Source organism: Anomaloglossus baeobatrachus, chromosome 6 (assembly GCF_048569485.1).
Source record: "Anomaloglossus baeobatrachus isolate aAnoBae1 chromosome 6, aAnoBae1.hap1, whole genome shotgun sequence".
Taxonomy (NCBI): Eukaryota; Metazoa; Chordata; class Amphibia; order Anura; family Aromobatidae; genus Anomaloglossus; species Anomaloglossus baeobatrachus.
This window is the reverse complement of record NC_134358.1, coordinates 541,831,391-541,856,463: the sequence shown is the minus strand read 5'-3', so window position 1 is coordinate 541,856,463 and position 25,073 is coordinate 541,831,391. Positions and strand designations below refer to the sequence as shown.

At 47.5% G+C, this 25,073-nt stretch overlaps 1 protein-coding gene across 1 annotated transcript in view; it reads left to right on the top strand.

Annotated features, from left to right (window-relative positions):
• ITGA8 (integrin subunit alpha 8) overlaps nucleotides 1-25,073 on the top strand; it is a 287,198-nt gene that overhangs the window by 238,875 nt on the left and 23,250 nt on the right. Inside the window, exons 27-28 of the mRNA XM_075315623.1 lie at nucleotides 965-1,078; nucleotides 9,625-9,726. Of these exons, the coding sequence (XP_075171738.1) occupies nucleotides 965-1,078; nucleotides 9,625-9,726 (216 nt within the window). The remainder of the gene's footprint in view (nucleotides 1-964; nucleotides 1,079-9,624; nucleotides 9,727-25,073) is intronic.

The window sequence follows — 25,073 nt, the reverse complement described above, 5'->3', positions numbered from 1 at the left end:
TGGTGGGTGTAGACATTTTGGATTGAATCAAAATTAGTCTTCCTCACTGCGCCACAAGCTGAGCTGAAAGCTTCCTTTAGCAATAACACCAGGGGCTGACACCTTTGCTTTTGAAATGCAGATCACAGCACTTCACTAGCAAAGGGTTTAGTCCAATCACTGACATGGACAGCTGAAAAATGCCAACATTTGCATAACAAGCACAGTGAAATTGCCAGATGGGCTGGTACCTATCCTGAGTTGCTCTGACACTTGGTATCTCCCAATATTTTTAACAGCACAGGGTGCAGAAGGGAGGGGGCAAACGAAGTGCTGGATCACAGGCTACTGCATTGCATTATGGGACTTGTAGTAATAGATCACAGTAAGCCTGAGGAAAGGAAAGGATAGATGTAAACAACAGAGGTGCAGATGACAGACAGTAAGTGATGCTATCTGCATGATAAAAGGTTTTATGTTTATATAATAAGTTTATGAATGCATTTATGGGCATATAATAACATGATTGATGAATAAAACAATTAAATGAGTTAGGTAGTGGATAACTTCTTTAAACTTTCATTACTATGTTTTGGGCTCCTTTAATGACCATGTGACTTTTAACAAATTAGGTGCAATCAACTGTCTTCATTTTTGTGGTTGAAAATAGCCCATTATTATTATATAAGGAATTGTACTATGTTCACCATTATACATCAGTATTTCATTAAAGTTATAAAAATAAAGCGGTTGTTCCACCTGGTTAGCCTCTTTGCTGAAAACAGGTCCTGCAGCTCAGCTCCTACTCACTTCAATGGGAACTGATCTGCAATTTCCTGTATTAGAAGCTGTGCTGTTCCATCTGGTAGCAGCTGATTGGTTGAGGTGCCCAATAATCTGATATTGAAATAATAGGTTGTCAATTTCATGGGTGTGGACAACATATTTATTGATTTATTTTTTTTTTGTATTTTCCTCGTTGCAGAATTGCACCAAAGTGAAATGTTTAACAATCTCCTGCAAAGCAAAACGATTAAGAGGCGCTGAGCGGGCAGTGATAAAGATACGATCCCGGTTATGGGCAGAAACATTCCTCCAGGTAGGTCCAACCAAGGGTAACATTTTCGTATGTTTGCGCCTTGCTTGTAAGTTCTTTAATTTTCTTTCAAAATAAAATGATAGAAATTGCAAATAACTTATAGGAAAACACCAATAGGTGTGGACTGGCCCACTGAGAACAGGTGTATTTCCTGGTGGGCCATTCCACCTAAATGAAAAGTAGTTGGCACAATATATTTATTTCTTAATGTGCAGACAAAGGAAACATCTCATTATTCATTTAACAAACTAGTCAGTGTGTTATTATATGGAAATATATGCAAATTTATAGATGAAGGTAATGTGAGGTTTGCACGTAGCTGACCAGTAGACCCTCAGAGTCATTGTTTGTGGTGGGCCCTTGGCACCCCAATCCGGCACTGCACACTAGTATGATTGGTCAGAGGCAGACTTATCATTGGGGACCACAAACTTCAAATTATGCATCTAGGCTGCATGACAGATTTGTAGATCTACCCCTCCCCCACATGGTAATATAATAAGTCGTTCGACTCCTACAGTCCTGTCCATTCACAGCTTACCCTTCCAATACTATACAATGGGCAGCTTCTATTCTTATTCCAGACAGTGATCGAGTTATTTTTGGAGCAGCAATAAGTACCATGACATAATGATTATTTGCGTTGTCCGGCCGCCAGGACCAGATGCTTCTGGATAAATATCAAAGTGAAAAATATTAATGAGATGATACATCTCCGCATTAGAAATGAAACCGGATCTTACAGTAAATGCTTATTGTACAAAACTTCCCATAGCAGCAGATACTTTTTACAGTTTTGTGTCTCACTTCTCTGTAATTTATTTTTGTTTTTCATTTTAGCCAAAGTTTAAACTTTTTTGGTTTAAAAAAAAAATATTTTTTTTTTTTGCAATATAATTCTGCCAGCTGCATGAGTGTCCCATGAACCGCACAATGATGTGAACAGTGTGACACAGACCGGAGAAAACACAGGTGACATAAAAATAAAGAATTTTTGTACTTCCCTGACTTCGGCGCTGCTGTCTCTGCCTCTGCTGTTACTTCCAGGCACGCTCATTAAGCTCATGTATATTCACTGCACTGACCACAGACCCGGAAGTAACAGCAGCGCTCGAGACAGGTAAGTATACCAGCTCATGCTGTCTGTGTGCTATCTGGATGTCACACCGCAAGTTCACGGACAGCCACACACGGATACACGCACGCACATACGCACCTACACCATGGATCCTGCAAAACGTTAGTGTTTTGCATGGACGTATGAAGGAAACCTAAATGGGTTTTCTAAAGGCTACTTTACACGCTGCGATATCGGTCCCGATATCGCTAGCGTGGGTACTCGCCCCCATCTGTTGTGCGACACGGGCAAATCGCTGCCCGTGCCGCACAACATCGCGCAGACCCGTCACACATACTTACCTGCCCGGCGACGTCGCTGTGACCGGCGAACCGCCTCCTTTCTAAGGGGGCGGTCCATGCGGCGTCACAGCGACGTCACTGAGCGGCCGCCCAATAGAAGCGGAGGGGCGGAGATGAGCGGCCGTAACATCCCGCCCACCTCCTTCCTTCCGCATAGTGGCCGGGAGGCAGGTAAGGAGAGGTTCCTCGTTCCTGCGGCGTCACACATAGCGATGTGTGCTGCCCAAGGAGCGACGAACTACATCGTTACTGCTGCAGTAACGATAATCGAGAATGGACCCCCATGTCACCGATGAGCGATTTTGCACGTTTTTGCAACGATGCAAAATCGCTCATCGGTGTCACACGCAGCAACATCGCTAATGCGGCCGGATGTGCGTCACAAATTCCGTGACCCCAACGACTCCGCATTAGCGATGTCGCAGCGTGTAAAGCCCCCTTTAGAGTTCAGATGGGTTAAAAAATAAGGTAGTTATTACACCCTGTTTCTGAAACAGGCCCAATACTTACCAGGTCCTCACTGGTCTCTATTTTCTGGTCCTGTCTGGATATGAAAAAAATAGCCAGAAATGCCCATTGTTTCCATCACTGGCTACAACAGGTCACTTTTGTGGTTGTTGATTGAAAGGGAATTTTTCCCCATTTTCAGATAATGTTTAGCTCGGACAAGGAAATAGAGACTAAAGGCCACTTTACACGCTGCGATATCGGTATCGATATCGCTAGCGAGTGTACCCTCCCCCGTCGGTTGTGCGACACGGGCAAATCGCTGCCCGTGCCACACAACCTTGCTTACACCCGTTGCCCTGCGACGTCGCTCTGGCCGGCAAACCGCCTCCTTTCTATTGGGGCGGTTCGTGCGGCGTCAAAGCGACGTCACACGGCAGCCGTCCAATAGAAGCGGAGGGGTGGAGATGAGCGGGACGTAACATCCCGCCCACCTCCTTCCTTCCGCGTTGCCAGTGGCAGGTAAGGAGATGTTCGTCGCTCCTGCGGGGTCACACATAGCGATGTGTGCTGCCGCAGGAACGACGAACAACATCGTACCTGCAGCAGCAACGATATTAAGGAAATGAGTGACGTGTCAACGAGCAACGATTTTTCACGTTTTTGCGCTCGTGGATCGTCGCTCATTGGTGTCATGCGCTGCGTTGTCAGTAACTGCGCCGGATGTGCGTCACTACCGACGTGACCCCGACGATATATCGTTACCGATATTGCAGCGTGTAAAGCACCCGGTCCAACAGGTATTAGAGCTGCAGAAATCGTCGAGGGCGAATATCACTACTTATTTATTTATTTATTTTACTAATCTGAGCCCTTTTAAAAATATTTTGTCTTTGGAAAATCCCAATAAAGGTGTTGGTCAATATTGTCAGTTCCCCTGGTGGACACAGACAGAAAAGAGCCCTTGTGTAAGAACAGTATATGGGCCCTTTTCAGTCCAATAAGTCATCAAAATTCACAATTTCACCTGTTTTGGAAGTAGAAATGGGCTCCCATCATTTTGGGCCCTTGGGCGGCTGTACAGTCTGCACTAATGATATGTCCACCTCTGGTCAGTTCAAGAAACATAGGAACATAGGCAAAAAAAACCCCATCAATGTGTATAGGGCATAGAGGAAGAATTTGGAGATCCAATGGTTTTTCTACAGGTCCACCCTACGGTGCATTGGGCCAATTAGGGGCAAAGTTCTAGTTGTGCAAAACAAAAGACCAATAGATTATTTGTGAATAAAGCTCTAAAGTATAGTCTCAGGCATGGCAATGTCTTCGAAACATCTTGAGTTGGGGTTATCTTCCCCTGGACCTTGTGCCAAAACATGGGTCCACCAGAGGATTTGCTGTGATGGGCCAGTCCCTTCATGAAATAACGGAGAACATCTATTAACAGGTATAGCAATGTGTCCGAAACATCTTGAGTTGGGGTTATCTTCTGCTGGACCTTGTGTCAAGACTTGGATCCACCAGGAGATCTGCTCTGATGGGTCAATCCCACCATGAAATAGCGGAGAACACCTATTAACAGGTATAGCATTGTCTCCGAAACATCTTGAGTTGGGGTTATCTTCTGCTGGACCATGTGTCAAAACTTGGGTCCACCAGGGGATCTGCTCTGATGGGTCAGCCCCACATTTTGCATGAAATAGCAGAGAACACTCATTAATAGGTATAGAAACATCATACTAAAAAAGTCTGAGAGATATTCACCTCACCTATCTCCAAAATGGTGGTCCCTTGTCTCCTGTCTTGCCTGGTGAGGAGACCATTGCATCCAAACAGAAACATAAATGGAGAGGTGTCCTGATGTCTCTCCGGTCACTACTATGGGGGCTCAGGTGCTAGTGAAACATTTGATTTCCTACCGACGATAACATATTGATTTAGTATCGGACACATCCAGCTCTATTGTAAAAATCTAAAATTATAGCAAAAAAATATAAAAATAAAATACAACCTTGAGCTATAAACAGCCCTGCTTCTCCTGGGACCTCTCACTATATATAGAATGAAATTGCAGAGACAAAACAAAGGAGGAAAGGCCTTAAATATGTGCGTGTGATTTAAAGTCTGTAAGGAATTATTTCGGGAAGAGAAGCCATAAATTATTCTATTCTGCTCCAGTTTTTCTTTAATTGGAAGTAAATGTTGTGCACAATGTCAGGGAGGCTCCAGGTTTTGGAAATGTTTTTTCTTGACTGCAGAGAGGATGAAATGCGAATGTCGGAGCTCCGCTCACATCTGGCGCGGGGCCAGAGATATATCACATTGCTAAAAGCTTTGTGCATCTGTGGACGTCTGCTCTTTATGTTTGAGGCTTTGTGGGATTCAGGGGGAGTTGTAGGATTCAGCTTACCTGGGTCTGAGATCTTCATGTAATAGTCCTCGTGGATGGTGAAGCCGTGGACAGACTGGTCTTCTGTCATCAGATGTTCCTTCATAAATAAACATTCATGAGTCGAAGAACATCAAGAAGAAGACCACAAGCACCACAAAACATGACCCTGGAATAGGGATTAAAGATTCAACCACACGCCCATCAGTTGGGACCATATGGGTTCTTGTGGGAAGATCTTACCACAACACTGAGGGAAACAGCATTGGGTACAACTTCTTCTCCTAAGAAATATCAAAGAAGCTACAACCACATGATCTCTGACACTTAAAACTGATTTCGAATTTTTATATTCCGTCTTAAGTTCCAGTTTTTGTTTTTTAGGTTACCATCGATTAGTGTTTTATAACAGGCAACCAGTATAGCTGTGCCTCCTGTTGTCACTATTCCAAAAACAGCTGCCTTATCAAACCAGAAAATCTAATATACAGTGTGTTCACTCATGTCCTGTCCACCGCCATTAACTTGAGAACGGCGGCCAGCTATAGGCATAGAAGTGGTGTCTAGGTATAGTAAAGTAGCCATGCGCTACACAATGAAAACACCTATAGCGCCACCTGGTGGAAAACAACGGAGTTAGCATTTTTATTTCGAAAATGGAACGAGATAGAGAAAAAAAGTTAATTACAAAATAAAGGGCATCATCAATTCAATACGAATCGACACCTTGCATACAGAAATGCTTTGATTAGAACGTGTAAAACTCACAAGGCTGGGGACGTGAAGCGATACCTCATGGAGACCTTCCTACAAGTCATTGGGTATGGTGGCTGTGTGGAGTGGCCTCCACGCTCACCTGACCTGACCCCATTGGACTTCTTACTGTGAGGTCACATCGAACAGCAGGTGTATGCGACCCCTCCACCAACATTGCAGGACCTACGACGACGTATCACAGATGCTTGTGCAAACGTGTCACCTACCATATTGCACAACGTGCAGCAAGATACAGTATGCTGTGCAGAGTCCAGATGTGCATTGCAGCTGACGGGGGCCACTGAGCATCAAAGTTACATGAGCGCCATTTGCGTGATCAGCATTCAATGTTTTTGGGGGTCATGGGTTTCATATCATACCATTTCTGTATGCAAGGTGTCGATTCGTATTGAATTGATGATGCCCTACAATTTTGTTATTCACTTTTTTTCTCTATCTCGTTCTGTTTTCGAGATAAAAATGCTAACTCCGCTGTTTTCCACCAGGTGGCGCTATAGGTGGTTTCATTGCGTAGCACATGGCTACTTTACTATACCTAGACACCACTTCTATGCCTATAGCTGCCGCCGTTCTCAAGTTAATGGCGGTGGACAGGATATGGGTGGACACACTGTATAAAGCAGATCTATAACCAGATTTCACAATGTAAACCGAATAAATCTCTTAGACCTGATGAGACTAGTAAATTTACTGTGATAATCTGTATCAGAATGACTGTACGAGTATAATCCTCATGTTAAAATGAGCATTTTATGAGTTTGCCTAAAGAGTGAGTCTGTGTGCAATGTACACCAACCCAGGCAGAATGACTGCTGCAGTTTGTACTGAGCAGTGTTAGATTTCAGCAAAAACAGGGAGGAGCTGTCAATCAGGCTAGGTGGGTGGGAGCTGAGCAGCAGGGAGAAGGGACACTGAGGAGAGATCAGTCAGGCTACAGACAAAGAAAAGAAAAAGCACAACCATGCACTTCTAAGGTATTATCTCCCAGATGAACATCTCTTTGCTGTATCCCGAGGTCTGGACGGTCTCCTTAGAAGAATCAGTATATGGCAAAGTGTTCCTTGTGGCCGATATCTGCCAGCTCTTTGCACCCATGCTGCATCTTTCCAAAGTGTGGGACCACAATCAGTTAATTATGCAATTTATTGATATTAACCAAGAAAAGCGCCTTTTTTAAAATATAGATTCAATAAATTTGCATCCAAATTATGATGAATTTTTTTTTTCATTAAGTCTTTCATTTATAGAAATGAATCAGTCAGTTTTCTAGTGTTCGAGATACCAAAAAAAGACTTTGCACATACCTTCAGATTAAATTCCTCGCTAAAAAGTTTTCTCCCTGTATATTGTTCAGTTATCTGGGTTATTAATAACAATCAGGCTAGGTGGGCAAAGATTCAGCTGCAGCAGGGAGGAGGAACTCTGAGGAGCTATTAGGCTAGGTGAGCAGATATTCAACAGCAGCAGGAAGGAGGGACATGGAGGAGCTATTAGGCAAAGGTAGCCAGATATACAACAGCAGTAGGCAGGAGGGACACTGAGGATCTATTAGGCTAGGTGAGCAGATATTCAACAGCAGCAGGGAGGAGGGACACTGAGGATCTATTAGGCTAGGTGAGCAGATATTCAACAGCAGCAGGGAGGAGGGACACTGAGGATCTTTTAGGCTAGGTGAGCAGATATTCAACAGCAGCAGGGAGGAAGGACATTGAGGAGCTATTAGGCTAGGTGGGCAAATATTCAACAGCAGCAGGGAGGAGGGACACTGAGGAGCTATTAGGCTGGGTGAGCAGATATTCAACAGCAGCAGGAAGGAGGGACACTGAGGAGGTATTAGGCAAGGTAGCCAGATATACAACAGCAGCAGGGAGGAGGGACACTGAGGATCTATTAGGCTAGGTGAGCAGATATTCAACAGCAGCAGGGAGGAGGGACACTGAGGAGGTATTGGGCTAGGTGGGCAAATATTCAGCTGCAGCAGGGAGGAGGGACATGGAGGAGCTATTAGGCTAGGTGGGCAAATATTCAACAGCAGCAGGGAGGAGGGACACTGAGGAGGTATTAGAGAAGGTAGCCAGATATTCAACAACAGCAGGGAGGAGGGACACTGAGGATCTATTAGGCTAGGTGAGCAGATATTCAACAGCAGCAGGGAGGAGGGACATGGAGGAGCTATTAGGCTGGGTGAGCAGATATTCAACAGCAGCAGGGAGGAGGGACATTGAGAATCTATTAGGCTAGGTGAGCAGATATTCAACAGCAGCAGGGAGGAAGGACATTGAAGAGCTATTAGGCAAGGTAGCCAGATATTCAACAGCAGCAGGGAGGAGGGACACTGAGGAGCTATTAGGCTAGGTGGGCAAATATTCAACAGCAGCAGGGAGGAGGGACATTGAGGAGCTATTAGGCTGGGTGAGCAGATATTCAACAGCAGCAGGAAGGAGGGACACTGAGGAGGTATTAGGCAAGGTAGCCAGATATACAACAGCAGCAGGGAGGAGGGACACTGAGGATCTATTAGGCTAGATGAGCAGATATTCAACAGCAGCAGGGAGGAGGGACACTGAGGAGGTATTGGGCTAGGTGGGCAAATATTCAGCTGCAGCAGGGAGGAGGGACATGGAGGAGCTATTAGGCTAGGTGGGCAAATATTCAACAGCAGCAGGGAGGAGGGACACTGAGGAGGTATTAGAGAAGGTAGCCAGATATTCAACAACAGCAGGGAGGAGGGACACTGAGGATCTATTAGGCTAGGTGAGCAGATATTCAACAGCAGCAGGGAGGAGGGACATGGAGGAGCTATTAGGCTGGGTGAGCAGATATTCAACAGCAGCAGGGAGGAGGGACATTGAGAATCTATTAGGCTAGGTGAGCAGATATTCAACAGCAGCAGGGAGGAAGGACATTGAAGAGCTATTAGGCAAGGTAGCCAGATATTCAACAGCAGCAGGGAGGAGGGACACTGAGGAGCTATTAGGCTAGGTGGGCAAATATTCAACAGCAGCAGGGAGGAGGGACATTGAGGAGCTATTAGGCTGGGTGAGCAGATATTCAACAGCAGCAGGAAGGAGGGACACTGAGGAGCTATTAGGCAAGGTAGCCAGATATACAACAACAGCATGGAGGTGGAACACTAAGGAGCTATTAGGCTAGGTGGGCAGATATTCAACAGCAGCGGGGAGGAGGGACACTGAGGAGCTATAAGTCTAGGTGAGCAGATATTTAACAGCAGCAGGAAGGAGGGACCCTGAGCAGCTGTCATTCACACTAGATGGGAAGCGACTGAGTTTAAATATTCAAGAAACATCATATAGCCATTCTGACATGGATTTTCAACGTAAGTACACCGAACTCCATAGGTCTAATATATCTATTTATGTACGTATATACTGTGAAATATTGTGACTTTTTTTTTCTTTGAAGCATGATTAAATTAATAAATAATAATAATTTATCTGATTAACACATCTGGCATGACAAACTTATTTGAAAGTTATGTTTTTTTTGTTTGTAGAGAGAAAATGAATCTTACTCACTTACCGCCATTGTGTCATTTGAAGTAAAGAATATGCCATATAGTTTTCAACCTGCAAAACTGCCTGCAGCAAGTATAGCGGTAAGTCCATAATGCAGTTCAATAAGTACACGTATAAGTGTCTGAATACTTGTATTCCTTGTGTGTACTCAGCTGAGGTGCAGTCGGGGGTCGTAGCTGCAGCATGTGTAACATATGGATTATGTCAGATGAAACATTTCTACAATTGGTTTTTGTTACTGAGAAATCAACGTTTGAATTGATATGTAAATGAGGCTGAAGGACTATGGTAGATTTTAAGCCTCTGTCACTCCAGCTCTATTCCCTTCCCAGCGCCGCCTCCTTCTGCTTGATAAATCTTTGCGTGCCGTTACAGCATAGAAGCTGTCAAGCAAGTAGGAGAAGGCGTCACTGGGCAGAGAATAGAGCTGGAGTGACAGAGGCTTCAGATGTACAAAAAGTTCTTCAGCCTCATTTGCATATCAATTCAAACGCTATGTCTCAGTAACTGGACAAACGACTGGACATGTAAAGATATTCCTGGACTTGTCTTTAAAAGAGCTACTTGCGCATATAAATAGTTGGGGGGGAGGGGAACCTGCTGACAGATTCCCTTTAAAAATGTAACGTATAATGCTGGTGTTCCTTTCGGCTTCCTGTCAGCCAAATCTACAGCCTCTTCACGAGAGGAGAGAGTGAAGGGTGGGACCTAGTCTATGTAATACGGCGTGGCCAGAAGCCGTGGGCGAGGTGTGCTTCTCTTGAACTCTGGTACATTGCATGAAAAGGGGAGTCCTGGCTGGGTGTGTGGACGTGGACTACGGAGGTGGAACACCTTTGCAGGCCACATAATGCTGTTGCTTTCGCCTGGCCAGGACCAGATGTTAACCAAGTCATTGAGGGAGACAACCAGGTCTTTAGAAACGTTATTTTACTGCACAACCACTTAATAGCAACTATATACAGCAGATAGCGGGTACACAACGTATCATACGTTTCTTCATGAATACAGTTGCTTTACAACTTCAACCTCACTTGGTCCTGCCTCCAATAACTTCACTTCCTTCATGATCATTCAGCTTAGTACAAGAGTACTATCCATAAAAGTCGTTTCCTCCTCCCGTGGTTCTGCATTTTATTCTCTTCTTAGGCTCTGTGCGCACTGGGAAATGGAATTTTCTTGAGAAAATTCCGCATGCTCTCAAAGATTACCGCACCCGCGGTAAAAAACCGCGGGAAACCGCATCCGAAAACCGCATGCGGTTTGCCGCGGTTTGCTGCGGTTTTACCGCGGTATTGTTCGCGGTATTGCCGCGGTTTTGCCGCGTGCGGGTTGGGATGTGCTTTATTGCATTCAATGCAATAAAGCACATTGAAGAAAAAAAAACCAAAAAAAAACAAACCATTTAATTCTGATAGTAGATAGACAGACAGATAGATAGAGGGATAGATAGATAGATAGATAGAGGGATAGATAGATAGATAGATAGAGGACAGATCGCTACATTTCCCACGGTCGGCAGTGAGTTCACATTACCGGCCGTGGGAAATGACCGGTAATTACCTCTGCTGTCTGCTGCATTCAGCCTGTGTCTGTGACAGTCGCGGCTGGATGTCAGCAGTGCAGGACGCCGGAGCCGGAGCTGTGGATGTCGGAGCGGTGGATTACGCCGGAGCTTTGTTTGGGGGGGGGTTAATAAAATGGTGAACGAGGCTTGTTGGTTTTATTTAAAATAAAGGATTTTTCGGTGTCTGTGTTTTTTTCACTTTACTTACGGGTTGATCATGTCAGCTGTCACATAGACGCTGCCATGATCAAGCCTGGGGTTAATGGCGGTGGTCCCCCACCAACATTAACCCCTTGTATTACCTTGCCACCACTGCTACACGGTGGCAAGAAGAGCCGAGGACATGCCGGTGCTGCCGCATATTGCATGCCACAGTGCCGGGGCAGCTGCGGCTGATATTCTCGGCTGCCGGAGGGGGAGTGAGGCGGGGGACATTACCCCTGCCCCTCTCCCTCCCCAGCCTGAGAATACCGGGCCGCCGCTGTGTGCTTACCTCGGCTGGACGGTAAATATGCAGCGGAGCCCACGTTCTTTTTTTCCTATATTTCCGTTTTCTTTCTATGTGTGTTCTATGTGTCTGTGTCTGTGTTCTATGTCTGTGATGTGTTCTATGTCTGTGTCTATGTGTTCTATGTCTGTGTCTATGTGTTCTATGTCTGTGATGTGTGTGTGTGTGTGATGTGTTTGTGTTTACTCTCTGCACGGCTTCCTCTTCCTGTAATGACATCACTTCCCTGCAAAACCGCAAGCAAGTGATGCACATTACCGGAGGTAAACCGCGAAATACCGCAGGGAATAACGCAGCAAAACGCAGTGAACCGCACAGAATTTGCTGCCTGCGTTATTCCCTGCGGGATTTCATGATTAACATTGAGTCAATGGAGTGAAATCCCGCAGCAATGTGCGGAAAAGAAGTGACATGCACTTGTTTTTGCTGCGGGATTTCCGCAGCAAAACATGCAGCTGTCAAATTCCGCCCAGTGCGCACAGGATTTTTTTTCTCCATAGGATTTGCTGGTGATTCACTGCAGAGATGTTATGAACATTTTCTGCAGCGAAACATGCAGCAAATCCGCGGCAAAATCCGGTAAGTGCGCACATAGCCTTAAAGGTAATCGGTTGTCAATATGGACTCAGCTTCAAGCTGGCTGATGCTTAGGCAGGCACTCACTTTGTCTCATGTCCTGTTCCGTTTTGGCCCATCACCTTTGAGAGTTGTAAACTCTCGGCCGTTTCACTAGGCATCCTCCCTTTGGACCTGTATCCTCTCAGCCAATTTGTTCTTCAATCAGGTCTAGCTCCCTGCTCAGGAACTTGCTTCCCTCTATCTTAGTCTTTCCACCATCTTGGTCTCCTCTCTCTCAAAGGACACCCACGTTATGTGGCCTTGTCGACTAACTAGACCTTTGATCTGTCTCCCTGACATCCTGGGCCCTATCTCACATGCCAACAGGAAACCGTCACTTTACCTCTTCACTAGCCCCTCCCATGCTGGGCTAGTCCCAAACATTAACTGCTTCTTACCCTATTGTCAGCATAACACAATACAACCTCCCTAACATATGTACCTTCACATTACACATTATACGGCATCACCATAACACATGACATAATACACATTACACTATACAACAAACGCTGATGCATTTGAAGGGGAACGTAGGTGGTATGTCCATCTCCTTACATTCAGAAAGGGGAAGGAAGAAAGGGTTAATCCACTGCGCTGCCTTGTAAAAAGTGGGCTAAAACCAGCATGAAAGCAAGTGATTTATTTATACGCGTTTTGGAACCAAAGCTCCTTCTTCAGGATTAAATCACAGATATATTTTTCAAAATTTTCCCTGAAAGGAGTCATGGCTCCGAAACGCGTAGAAATAGCTCACTTGATTTCATCCTGGTTTTAGCCCACTGTTTATACGGCAGCAGGGAGGATTAACCGTTTCTTCCCTCTTCTTTCTGACATTCAACCACGGGGACTGCAGCAGCCGTTTAAGCATTGATCATATGCCCAGTATACACCGTACACTATACAAATAGAGCCACAGCCACACCATGATTTACCAGATACATATATGAACAATAAAAACCATATTATGCATAAGGGACTGGATGGGGACTGAGGATAAGTCGTAATAATTAGAGCAAGGAAGAAACACACGACCAAAAATCCAAATTGCAAAGGTGATAATCTTTATTGACACAGGGGTAGGTGCGGGGCGGCACGGAACAAGTGAGGGCACGAACCATCAATCTCTGACCAGAGCGCATAGACAATTGTCAAAAAAAGTCTTGTAAACTGACATATAATCTAACCATAATGCACATGTATATAGTCAATCATAAATATGAAATCAGCAATTGGTAGATATAGTGGGTATATGAACACAAAAATCAACCAGGCAAGGCTGTGTCACTATAGGATGGAGAGGAAAATTCATTTCCATCCTATCCCTGTGGGCCCCTGATCAGGGCTAAACCACAGCTGAAAAGATAAGGTTGGGCAATGCCATAACTAAGCTGGACACTATATTATATTAAGAGTCAGGGAAACAACTCCAATACGTCATGTAGATAGAATAAACCAGTGGCACACTTTACCTGGGAGATTGTGGTGGTCAGAGAGAGGTGTCCGTGTCCTTCCCGACGGCCGTTTCGGCTATGGAGCCTTCGTCATGGGGTGTGGGGGGGCCACAATCTCCCAGGTAAAGTGTGCCACTGGTTTATTCTATCTACATGACGTATTGCAGATGTTTCCATGACTCTTAATATAATATAGTGTCCAGCTTAGTTATGGCATTGCCCAACCTTATCTTTTCAGCTGTGGTTTAGCCCTGATCAGGGGCCCACAGGGATAGGATGGAAATGAATTTTCCTCTCCATCCTATAGTGACACAGCCTTGCCTGGTTGATTTTTGTGTTCATATACCCACTATATCTACCAATTGCTGATTTCATATTTATGATTGACTATATACATGTGCATTAACACTATACAACTACACTGATGTCTTTTAAGGGGAACGTGGGCAGTATGTCCATCTTCTTACATTCAGAAAGGAGATGGAGGAAAGGGTTAATCCACCGTGCTATTGTGTAAAAAATGCTCCCAAATCAGGATGAAATCAACTGATTTATTTCTACCTTCTACCGTTTCGGACCTGTGGAACCTTCTTCCAGAAAAATTACAAATGTACATTTTAAGATTTCTCCTGAAGGATTCCCGGCTCCAAAACACGTAGAAATAAATCACTTGATTTCATCTTGGTTTTAGCCCACTTTTTACATGGCAGCGTGGATGATTAACCCTTTATTCCCTCTCTTTTCTGAGGTTCAACCACAGGGACTGCAGCAGCCATTTGGACATTGACCATATGCCCAGTATAGTAGTTGTTGCTTCACAAAACTACCCCAGGTGAGCGATTACCTTTTGTTTTACTCATCTTATCATCCAGGATAAGACGGTATTTGCACCAATTTGTCTTTCCAGCAGCCTTTCTTCATCTCCTTCCATTTACATTGATTGAAAAATTGGTCAATTTTCACATGGAATACCTGCAGATTTTTTTATGAAGTTTGCCCGTAGGTTCCCATACAAAATCTGTAACTGGACCGCTATCTATCATACTGGGGTCTTCTTACATGGCAGATGGGTTTATTGAGTCTCCTAGGCAGCAAGGTATAGTGCACTCTTTATATTTAGTTATTTTGGTTTCATTGAAAGTTTTCCAAACTGTATAAATGTGTGCCCTGAATCACAAAAACAAAGGAGAAGAACCCTGAACTATTTGTCGTCGAAGACAACTTCTCTAAAAATGCCGCCTTCCGAGCTCCCCCGAGCTTATAGTTAGCCGCAACCAGACAGGCCAGATTTATGAACAGTGTTAGGCGGCTTTGCACACTACGACATCGCAGGTGCGATGTCGGTGGGGTCAAATTGAAAATGACGTACTTCCGGCATCGCATGCGACATCGTAGTGTGTAAAGGTTAGATGATATGATTAACGAGCGCAAAAGCGTCGTAATCCTATCATCGGTGCAGCGTCGGCGTAATCCATAATTACGCTGACGCGACGCTCCGATGTTGTTCCTCGCTCCTGCGGCAGTACACATCGCTGTGTGTGAAGTCGCAGGAGCGAGGAACATCTCCTACTGGCGTCACCGCGGCTTCCGTAGCATATGTGGAAGGAAGGAGGTGGGCGGGATGCTTACATCCCGCTCATCTCCGCCTCTCCGCTCCTATTTGCTGCCTGCCGTGTGACGTCGCTGTGATGCCGCACGACCCGCCCCCTTAATAAGGAGGCGGGTCGCCGTCCAGAGCGACGGTCGCAGGACAGGTGAGTCCATGTGAAGCTGCCGTAGCGATAATGTTCTCTACGGCAGCTATCACAAGGATATCGTACCTGCGACGGGGGCGGGGACTATCGCGTGCGGCATCGGCTTGCGATGTCGCAACGTGCAAAGCCCGCCTAAGCGTTACACTCACTGGGTGTCATGGTAAAGTCAGACTCTGTTCACACTGCAGGGTCAATCAAGCAACCTGGAATCCCTTAGTTGCACAGTCTGTCTTGGGCATCGGCTGGTTCTAGCTTCACTGCTCTCCAGTACAGCAGGAGTTAATTCCTGCTGGCTTGTGATCATCTGCTGGGAGCTCAGGCTGCTGATTACCGTATTCAGCCTTCTTCACCCTTTATAAAGTTTCTGGATTCTGGGACTGAGTGCCGGATATAGCGTCTGCTTCTTCTGGTCCTGCGGTTATCCAGTTCTATGATGATCTACAAGTTTCAGTTCAGCGTGGTGTGTGAGTTATCCAGTTGTGTATTTATTTTCTACCCCTTTTGCGTTTTAACCCAATTCACATACTGTCTCTCCTTTGTGTTTGAGTGCAGTGTACACAGGTTTTCGTTTACTTTTGTCTGTGCTTATTTGCGGGGTTTTTGTTACTGGGTTTCCAGCCTGCTCTCTGGTTGGGGGAGGAGAAGTATTAGGGCTCTCACAAGAGTTAGGGTCGTGCTGGGGGCTCGAACCTGGCTACCATCAAGCCTACCTTCGAAATAAGGGACCCCAGTCTTAGGGTCAACCTAGGAGCTCCTGTTCCATAGATTCATACCTCTTGAGAGACAGGGGTTGGTTTCAGGATTTAACAACATTTAAGTTTATGACCTATCTGTAGATGGATGGTCCAGATATTATGACTAGTCACTAAAATGTGGTTATTCTATCACCATCTAAAAAAAATGGCCAATTACCAACTACTCTTTACCAAAACCGTTCCCGCACGCACTGATTATAGCTAATTGCCCCTGCCTAAAAATGTCACAGACAATTACTAATAAATTCAGGGTTGACTCATCCATCAATGGACACAAATTAGTTCCAGCAAGACGTTTAACACTTTTCTACCACAATTCGAGGCCAATTCCTTCGTTGTAAAGCGCAGTTGGTGCATTTAATGAGACCGTAAACTCCCTGGATATTTGATGTTCCCTAATAACGCTTTGTTCGGGCTCATAAATTGTACGGGTCGTTATAAGCTTGGACTGAATGAGAGACTAGAGGATTCTAACGATTCAGGATGCAATTGCTGGAAATAATTCTAAAGAAAACATAAAGACGGAGCTCAGGGCAATTAATATTATTGACATCTGTTTACAGTATTCAGCGTATTTACACAGCTATGTGACCCTCGCTGCGTGCGTCTGCAACCGAATGGAAAATAAAAGAGCAAAATGCATTGAAATTAGGCCCGGGGTATGTGACATTTGGCATGTGCAGAAATGAAACAGTAAAACAAATATTAGCTAAATGTTGCATATAATACCGCGCTCACTTGTAGCCTGAAGTCATTTACAAATGTGTTTTAGTCCGTTCATAAGGATCAAAATGGTTTTATTTGTTTTTGTTTGTGTTTTTTTTTTTATAGCAAAATTGCATTTATTTTTTAGGAATAGTTGTAAAAAGTGTCCAAAAATTATCTTAACTTCAGCCACAAACATTTCTGTTTTGTAGTAATATTGCATTAGAATCCTTGTTAGAACAGATGATTAACTGTGACTGATCACAAACGGACCCCAAGTGATCAGTTGTATTCAGCAAAAAGTGTTCAGTCTCCCTGCAATACTACCATGGGAAGCTATCAGGCTATCAGCTCCTTACGGAATTTCTTCTAGGTATCCTATAAATGCTTTAAAGGGGTTTTCCAGGCTCAACATACATTTTTTTAGATACCCTATATGACTGCAGTTTGCCAAATTCTGACAGTGCAATATGCGCACTGTCAGGATTCCTCTCTTTTTCTAACAAGCATCCACAGGTGCACAATTTGCATACTTGCGTTCATATGCTGACTATCTTCTCAGACATTTCTCTTAATAGAAAAATTGAGATAAGAGGATAAAAAACTAATTGTTACATGACCTCGCGCTCAAGGTGGAAATAGAGATGACTCTTGACAGTGTGTGTGTGACACCCTGACAAAATCAGGGTGTCACAGATGACTGCACCCCTCTTCTAGGTGCAGGATTCCCTCCTCCTTGACCCACCATCACAACCCCCCATCTAGGTACATAACACCAGCCAGCAAACCCTAGTCACCCACCATGACAATAGGGACACACCAGTGGGCGGGGCCAAGCGGATGGTGACGCCCACCTAGGTGTTATGGGAGGGGCGAGAAGGTGTGAGTCAGAAACAGTGAGTCGGGAAAGAGGGAGTCGAGAGAGTGACAGTTGAATTTGACAGGGTAGTCAGGGGTTGGAGCTCCTGGACTACTGACAAACACACTAGGTCGTCAGACAGGGCCACAGGCAATGGAGATCCGGTCGTGGGAGACCTTAAGTGGACCGGGGCAGGGTTGTAGCCCGCCGGTACCAACAGTGGAAATCCAGTCTGGAGCCGTGCACGACAGAGTACCTGGACCCTAGGGCAAGGACAGCTTCACGCACCTTACTAATTGACCAGCCGGGGACAAGATTTCAGGTCTTGTCCCACAGGAAGCCCAGGTAGAGCGAGACGGAAGCCCAACGAGGGGGATAGGGCTCCTCAATTGCCTGCTAAGATCCCACGGGTCAGTTCTCGCGGGCCACAGCTCCCAATACACAGTATCACCGGGAGTGGACTTCCCCGTTTCATGCAGAGTAGTCAACAACAAGGACACAACACTAAGTGCAGGATGAAGGGACCCCTATCTGCTGTACCAGGGTGCGGGATCCGAACACACCCACTGGAAGTCACCGGTCACTGGCAATTTGGTTTACCATCTGGACTCTGTGTGAATTTATTCAGGAACTGTGAGTACACCAACACCATCCAGTCCGACCCTGCAAGTTGCTCTCCGCAGCACCATCCCAACTGTATTGGGGCCCCGGGACAATACCTCCCCTACCCGTGGAGGGGATAACATCCAGCTGCCCCACTCCATCGGTCCCGGATATCACCTCCAGTGGCAGTGGCGGTGCCACCAACAATCACCGCACACCACGGGTGTCGTCACTGACAAACCTCCCATATATATATATATATATATATATATATATATACTAGAAGGTGGCCCGATTCTAACGCATCGGGTATTCTAGAATTTATTGTGTAGTTACTGTATGATTTTTGTTATATATGTATATAGATGTTGTCTGTAGTTGCCAAGTATTTGTGTAGTGCGCTGTAAATGTTCTGGGTGTTGTCTGGGTGGGGGTGTGTGAGAGCGGTGTTCTTTGTGTGTTGTGTTGTTTGTAGAGCGCTGTGTGTCTGCAGCGTTGTGTGTGTTTGGTGCTGTGTGTGTTGCGCGGTTTGTGTGGGTGTCTGTGTGTTTTGGGGGGAGGTATGTTTTGTGCAGTGTGTGTGTGTGTGTTGGAGGAGTAGTCCTGGAGGGAGAGGAGTATAATAGTAGGAATAGTCCTGGGGATAGAGGAGGATAATAGGAGTAGTCCTGGGGTGAGAGGAGGATAATAAGAGGAGTAGTCCTGGGGGTGAGGAGTATAATAGGAGGAGTAGTCCTGGGGGGAGAGGAGTATAATAGGGGGAGTAGTCCTGGGGGAGAGGAGTATAATAGGAGGAGTAGTCCTGGGGGGAGAGGAGGATAATAGGAGGAGTAGTCCTGGGGGTGAGGAGTATAATAGGAGGAGTAGTCCTGGGGGGAGAGGAGTATAATAGTAGGAATAGTCCTGGGGGGAGAGGAGGATAATAGGAGGAGTAGTCCTGGGGGGAGAGGAGTATAATAGGGGGAGTAGTCCTGGGGGAGAGGAGTATAATAGGAGGAGTAGTCCTGGGGGGAGAGGAGGATAATAGAAGGAGTAGTCCTGGGGGTGAGGAGTCTAATAGGAGAAGTAGTCCTGGGGGGAGAGGAGTCTAATAGGAGGAGTATTCCTGGAGGGAGAGGAGGATAATAGGAGGAGTAGTCCTGGGAGGAGAGGAGTCTAATAGGAGGAGTAGTCCTGGGGGAAGAGGATAATAGTAGGAGTAGTCCTGTGGGGAGAGCAGGATAATAGGAGGAGTAGTCCTGGGGACAAAGGAGGATAATAGGAGGAGTATTCCTGGGGGGAGAGGAGTATGATAGGAGGAGTAGTCCTGGGGGGAGAGGAGGATAATAGGTGGAGTAGTCCTGGGGGGAGAGGAGGATAATAGGAGGAGTAGTCCTGGGGGGAGAGGAGGATAATAGGAGGAGTAGTCCTTGGGGGAGAGGAGGATAATAGGAGGATTAGTCCTGGGGAGAAAGGAGGATAATAGGAGGAGTAGTCCTGGGGTGAGAGGAGTATAATAGGAGGAGTAGTCCTGGGGGGAAAGGAGGATAATAGGTGGAGTAGTCCTCGGGGGAGAGGAGTATAATAGTAGGAATAGTCCTGGGGGGAGAGGAGGATAATAGGAGGAGTAGTCCTGGGGGGAGAGGAGTATAATAGGGGGAGTAGTCCTGGGGGAGAGGAGTATAATAGGAGGAGTAGTCCTGGGGGGAGAGGAGGATAATAGGAGGAGTAGTCCTGGGGGTGAGGAGTCTAATAGGAGAAGTAGTCCTGGGGGGAGAGGAGTCTAATAGGAGGAGTATTCCTGGAGGGAGAGGAGGATAATAGGAGGAGTAGTCCTGGGAGGAGAGGAGTCTAATAGGAGGAGTAGTCCTGGGGGAAGAGGATAATAGTAGGAGTAGTCCTGTGGGGAGAGCAGGATAATAGGAGGAGTAGTCCTGGGGACAAAGGAGGATAATAGGAGGAGTATTCCTGGGGGGAGAGGAGTATAATAGGAGGAGTAGTCCTGGGGGGGAGAGGAGGATAATAGGTGGAGTAGTCCTGGGGGGAGAGGAGAATAATAGGTGGAGTAGTCCTGGGGGGAGAGGAGTATAATAGGAGGAGTAGTCCTGGGGGGAGAGGAGGATAATAGGAGGAGTAGTCCTGGGGGTGAGGAGTCTAATAGGAGAAGTAGTCCTGGGGGGAGAGGAGTCTAATAGGAGGAGTATTCCTGGAGGGAGAGGAGGATAATAGGAGGAGTAGTCCTGGGAGGAGAGGAGTCTAATAGGAGGAGTAGTCCTGGGGGAAGAGGATAATAGTAGGAGTAGTCCTGTGGGGAGAGCAGGATAATAGGAGGAGTAGTCCTGGGGACAAAGGAGGATAATAGGAGGAGTATTCCTGGGGGGAGAGGAGTATAATAGGAGGAGTAGTCCTGGGGGGGAGAGGAGGATAATAGGTGGAGTAGTCCTGGGGGGAGAGGAGAATAATAGGTGGAGTAGTCCTGGGGGGAGAGGAGGATAATAGGAGGAGTAGTCCTGGGGGGAGAGGAGGATAATAGGAGGAGTAGTCCTGGGGGGAGAGGAGGATAATAGGAGGATTAGTCCTGGGGAGAAAGGAGGATAATAGGAGGAGTAGTCCTGGGGTGAGAGGAGTATAATAGTAGTCCTGGGGGAAGAGGAGTATAATAGGAGGAGTAGTCCTGGGGGGAGAGCAGGATAATAGGAGGAGTAGTCCTGGGGGGAAAGGAGGATAATAGGTGGAGTAGTCCTGGGGGGAGAGGAGGATAATAAGAGGAGGAGTCCTGGGGGGAGAGGAGTATTATAGGAGGAGTAGTCCTGGAGGTGAGGAGTATAATAGGAGGAGTAGACCTGGGGGGAGAGGAGGATAATAGGAGGAGTAGTCCTGGGGGGAGAGGAGTATAATAGGAGGAGTAGTCCTGGAGGTGAGGAGTATAATAGGAGGAGTAGTCCTTGGGGAGAGAGGAGGATAATGGGAGAAGTAGTCCTGGGGAAGGGGAGTATAATAGGTGGAGTAGTCCTGGGAGGAGGTGTATAGGTGCCCAATGTGTGAGGGGGGTGTGGCCGAGCAGGGCAGACGTGGCCAAGCGGGGAGGCGTGGCCGCGCGTGTGGGGGCGTGGCCGAGTGTGTGGGGGCGTGGCCGAGGGGGCAGAGTGTGGGGGGCGTGGCCGAGGGCGACGTGGCCGAGGGGGCAGAGTGTGGGGGGGCGTGGCCGAGCGGGGCAGAGTGTGGGGGGCGTGGCCGAGGGGGCAGAGTGTGGGGGGCGTGGCCGAGCGGGGCAGAGGCCGAGCGGGGGGCGTGGCCGAGTGTGGGGGCGTGGCCGAGGGGGCAACTATGCAAAGCGGTTTCCATAGTTACCTGATGTGTATCATTGTTATCAGCGTACGTGTGCCGAGAGTCGGGGTATGCTAGTAAGCATGGTACACATCAGGTAAGTATTCAAAGAGACAGTGCTGGGTCACTTGTTGGTCTCCTGCTGTGCAGCACGCATCAGCGTGTGACAACGGGAGACCAACGATCTGAATGGGCAGGGAGCCGGCATACGCTGGTAACCAATATTACCCGATGTGTACCATGGTTACCAGCGTATCCCGCCCCCCGCACGCACGGGAGCCCACACCAGCGTACGCCGGCAACCCCAGCAATGCGAGGGTATGTGTCGGCTGGGTTGCCAGCGTTCGCTGGTGTGGGCTCCCGGGGGTACAGCACTCACCTGGGAGTCGGGGCTCCGTGTCGGTTCGGGGAATGCGTGCGGGGGGCGAGGCCAGAGCGAGCGTGCAATGGCTGAGGGGGTCGGGGCGTGGCCGAGTTGCCAATGCGTGCAGGAGGCCGGGGCGAGAGGCCAATCCATGTGGGGGGCAGAGCCTGGGCGAGCGGCCAATCTGTGCGGGGGGGCGGAGCCGAGGCGAGGCGAGCGGCCAATGAGACGCTTGTCACGGTAACGATAGAATCGACAGAGACCGTATCCGAGCGTCTCGAGCAGCCCTTTCCCCCCTTGCCACGGTCTGTGCTCTGCCCGCAACATGTGCAGTGCACGCTGTTAGGATTCGGCCATTTACAGTCATATAGAATAACTACAGAAATTGAATATTTAGCCCAGAAATTCTTTAAACCATTTTCATCGTATGTAGTGGATATGTTAGAAATGACATAGTTTCCTGGGGTGGCGTTGACTCTGGTCGCTTACTGCCAGGTTTCCTCGCTGATTACAGCTGATCACATGGGGTCTTGGCAGGAGGACACTTTGTGATCAGCCCCAATCAAAGGGTTCTTCTAAGAACTAGGAACCCTTCAAATATATCCTAATCCAATATTGCTACAAAATAGAGAATTTGGGCGTAGTAGTAGTAATAGTAGTGGGGTATTAATCTTAAAAATAAGTTCAATCATTATTTTTTTTTTTATCTTTATGGACTAATGAATTCCTTATAGAAGAGGCTAGTAAAGAGGCTAACCCCATTTTCAAATAAGATGTCAAAAAGTGTGCAAGGTGAAGAGGAATGTGATAAAATAAAAAAAGAGGCAAAAAGAATTACTGACCTGTTGTACTCCCAATGTTACAGCGAAACACAGTTGCCAGGAATGCAACACGCAATAAAGGTGACTCAGTGGTGACTCCAACAGGTATTTATTGGGCGAGAACAGGGAGACAGGAAAGGAAAGGGTCAGCGGAATCACATTTGACAAGTTTCACAGTTACAACCGACTGATCAGTTGCATGCAGTCACTGAGATTATGATGAACAAATTCCCTTAATATTCACCCAATCCTGGTCCTTCCATCTGAGAAATGTCAGTATTGCCCTTCTTATAGTCATTTTATACAATTATGCAAGGAAACTTAAGCTTTATATCAGTCTTTCTATATTAACGGTACATAAAACTTGGTGCAGTTGGTGGTAATTCACTATATCGACAGTTAATTCTGGTAGCTAGTTATAGCTATTTTCTCTCAGTCCCGTACGTCAGGGTGGAAAGTAACGGCCCGGCACACTTGGATGCTGCACCATAGCAAATGTTCGTTTTCCAGTCTCCGGTTCTCGAACTTCAATATTCAGTACTTGACTACGTACTCTGGTCCCTCTCAGGTGACTGTATTCGATGTTTGGTCTTCTGGTTCCTCTGGCATCAACAGGGGCATAACGACCGCGGTCGCAGAGGTCGCCACTGCGACCGGGCCCGCGGGGCTATAGGGGCCCGGCAGCTGCCCTGTGGAGCCGGCTCCTCTCTGTAAGAGAGGAGATGCGCTATGTAGTGGCCGACTACGCGACCGTCAGGGGGCCGGCCTGTGAGTTAGGGGGGCCCAGAATCAGTAGAGGGGCCCCTGACCTGGAGAGGCCCACCAGGCGTTTCTGAGCTGCGGCAGAGCAGAAGTGCTCCTGCACAGCAGACGGAATCCATCCTGAAAGGAGACACATGATTGCCATCAGAAAGCATCAGAAGATATCAATTCCTGAAGGAGATTTGGACACATGACTGGTAATGAGAAAAGAGGGGACATGAGGGGCGGGTGCAGGGTGAGTGGCATATGAGGGCTGCAGAGTGTGACAGAAGGATGTGAAGGGGTGCAGAGTGTTTGAGAGGGCTAAGTTGGGGTACAGGCAGGGTGAGATATGTGGGGCAGGGTGTGTGACAAATGGGGGTGTAATGTGTGTGAAATGGGGGTGCAGGCTGTATTGGTAGCAGGGTGTGGGACATATGGGGGCAGGGACGTAACTACTGCGGTCGCAGGGCTCAGAAGGAGAAGAGAGGTACTTGTTTTTTTATTTTGCTGTCTGCATGACACATGGAGGCCCTGGGGGGGCTGACTGCATGACACATGGAGGCACTGGGGGGGCTGGCTGCATGACACATGGAGGCCCTGGTGGGGCTGGCTGCATGACACATGGAGACCCTGGTGGGTGGGGCTGGCTGCATGACACATGTAGGCCCTGGTGGGGCTGGCTGCATGACACATGGAGGCCCTGGTGGCGCTGGCTGCATGACACATGGAGGCCCTGGTGGGGCTGGCTGCATGACACCTGGAGGCCCTGTGGGGGCTGGCTGCATGCTACATGGAGGCCCTGGGGGGGCTGGCTGCATGCTACATGGAGGCCCTGGGGGGGCTGGCTGCATGCTACATGGAGGCCCTGGGGGAGGGCTGGCTGCATGCTACATGGAGGCCCTGGGGGAGGCTGGTTGTGTGGCGCCCTGGACAAGCCAGGACGTCACAGGTACTACAACAACACACCCCACACCCCAGTTAGGTACACCAGTCACACACACAAATCCTTGTTGCCTCCCTCCAGGGGCTGATGTCCACACCAGGTGGGGTGGAGCCAGGCGGTTGGCCCCACCCACCGAGGAGTTCACAGTCCTGGAGGCGGGAGAGAACAGTTAGAGAGTTGAGGGAAGTGGTAGTGGAGCAGACTGACCGTGTCGGGGTACGTGGCCCGGGCACAAACAGCAAGGTTGGCAGAGGCTGGTGACCGTCTGCAGGCGAGGCCAATTGACGCACAACCGTAAGGACCTGGGACGGGCGGTGGCCCGCCGGTACCGGACCAGGGAGCGAAGAGAAGCCAGCACCATTCGGCAGGGCCTACGGACCCCGACCAGGCTTGGAGTCGCCGTTAAACCGGTCAAATCCTTCAGCG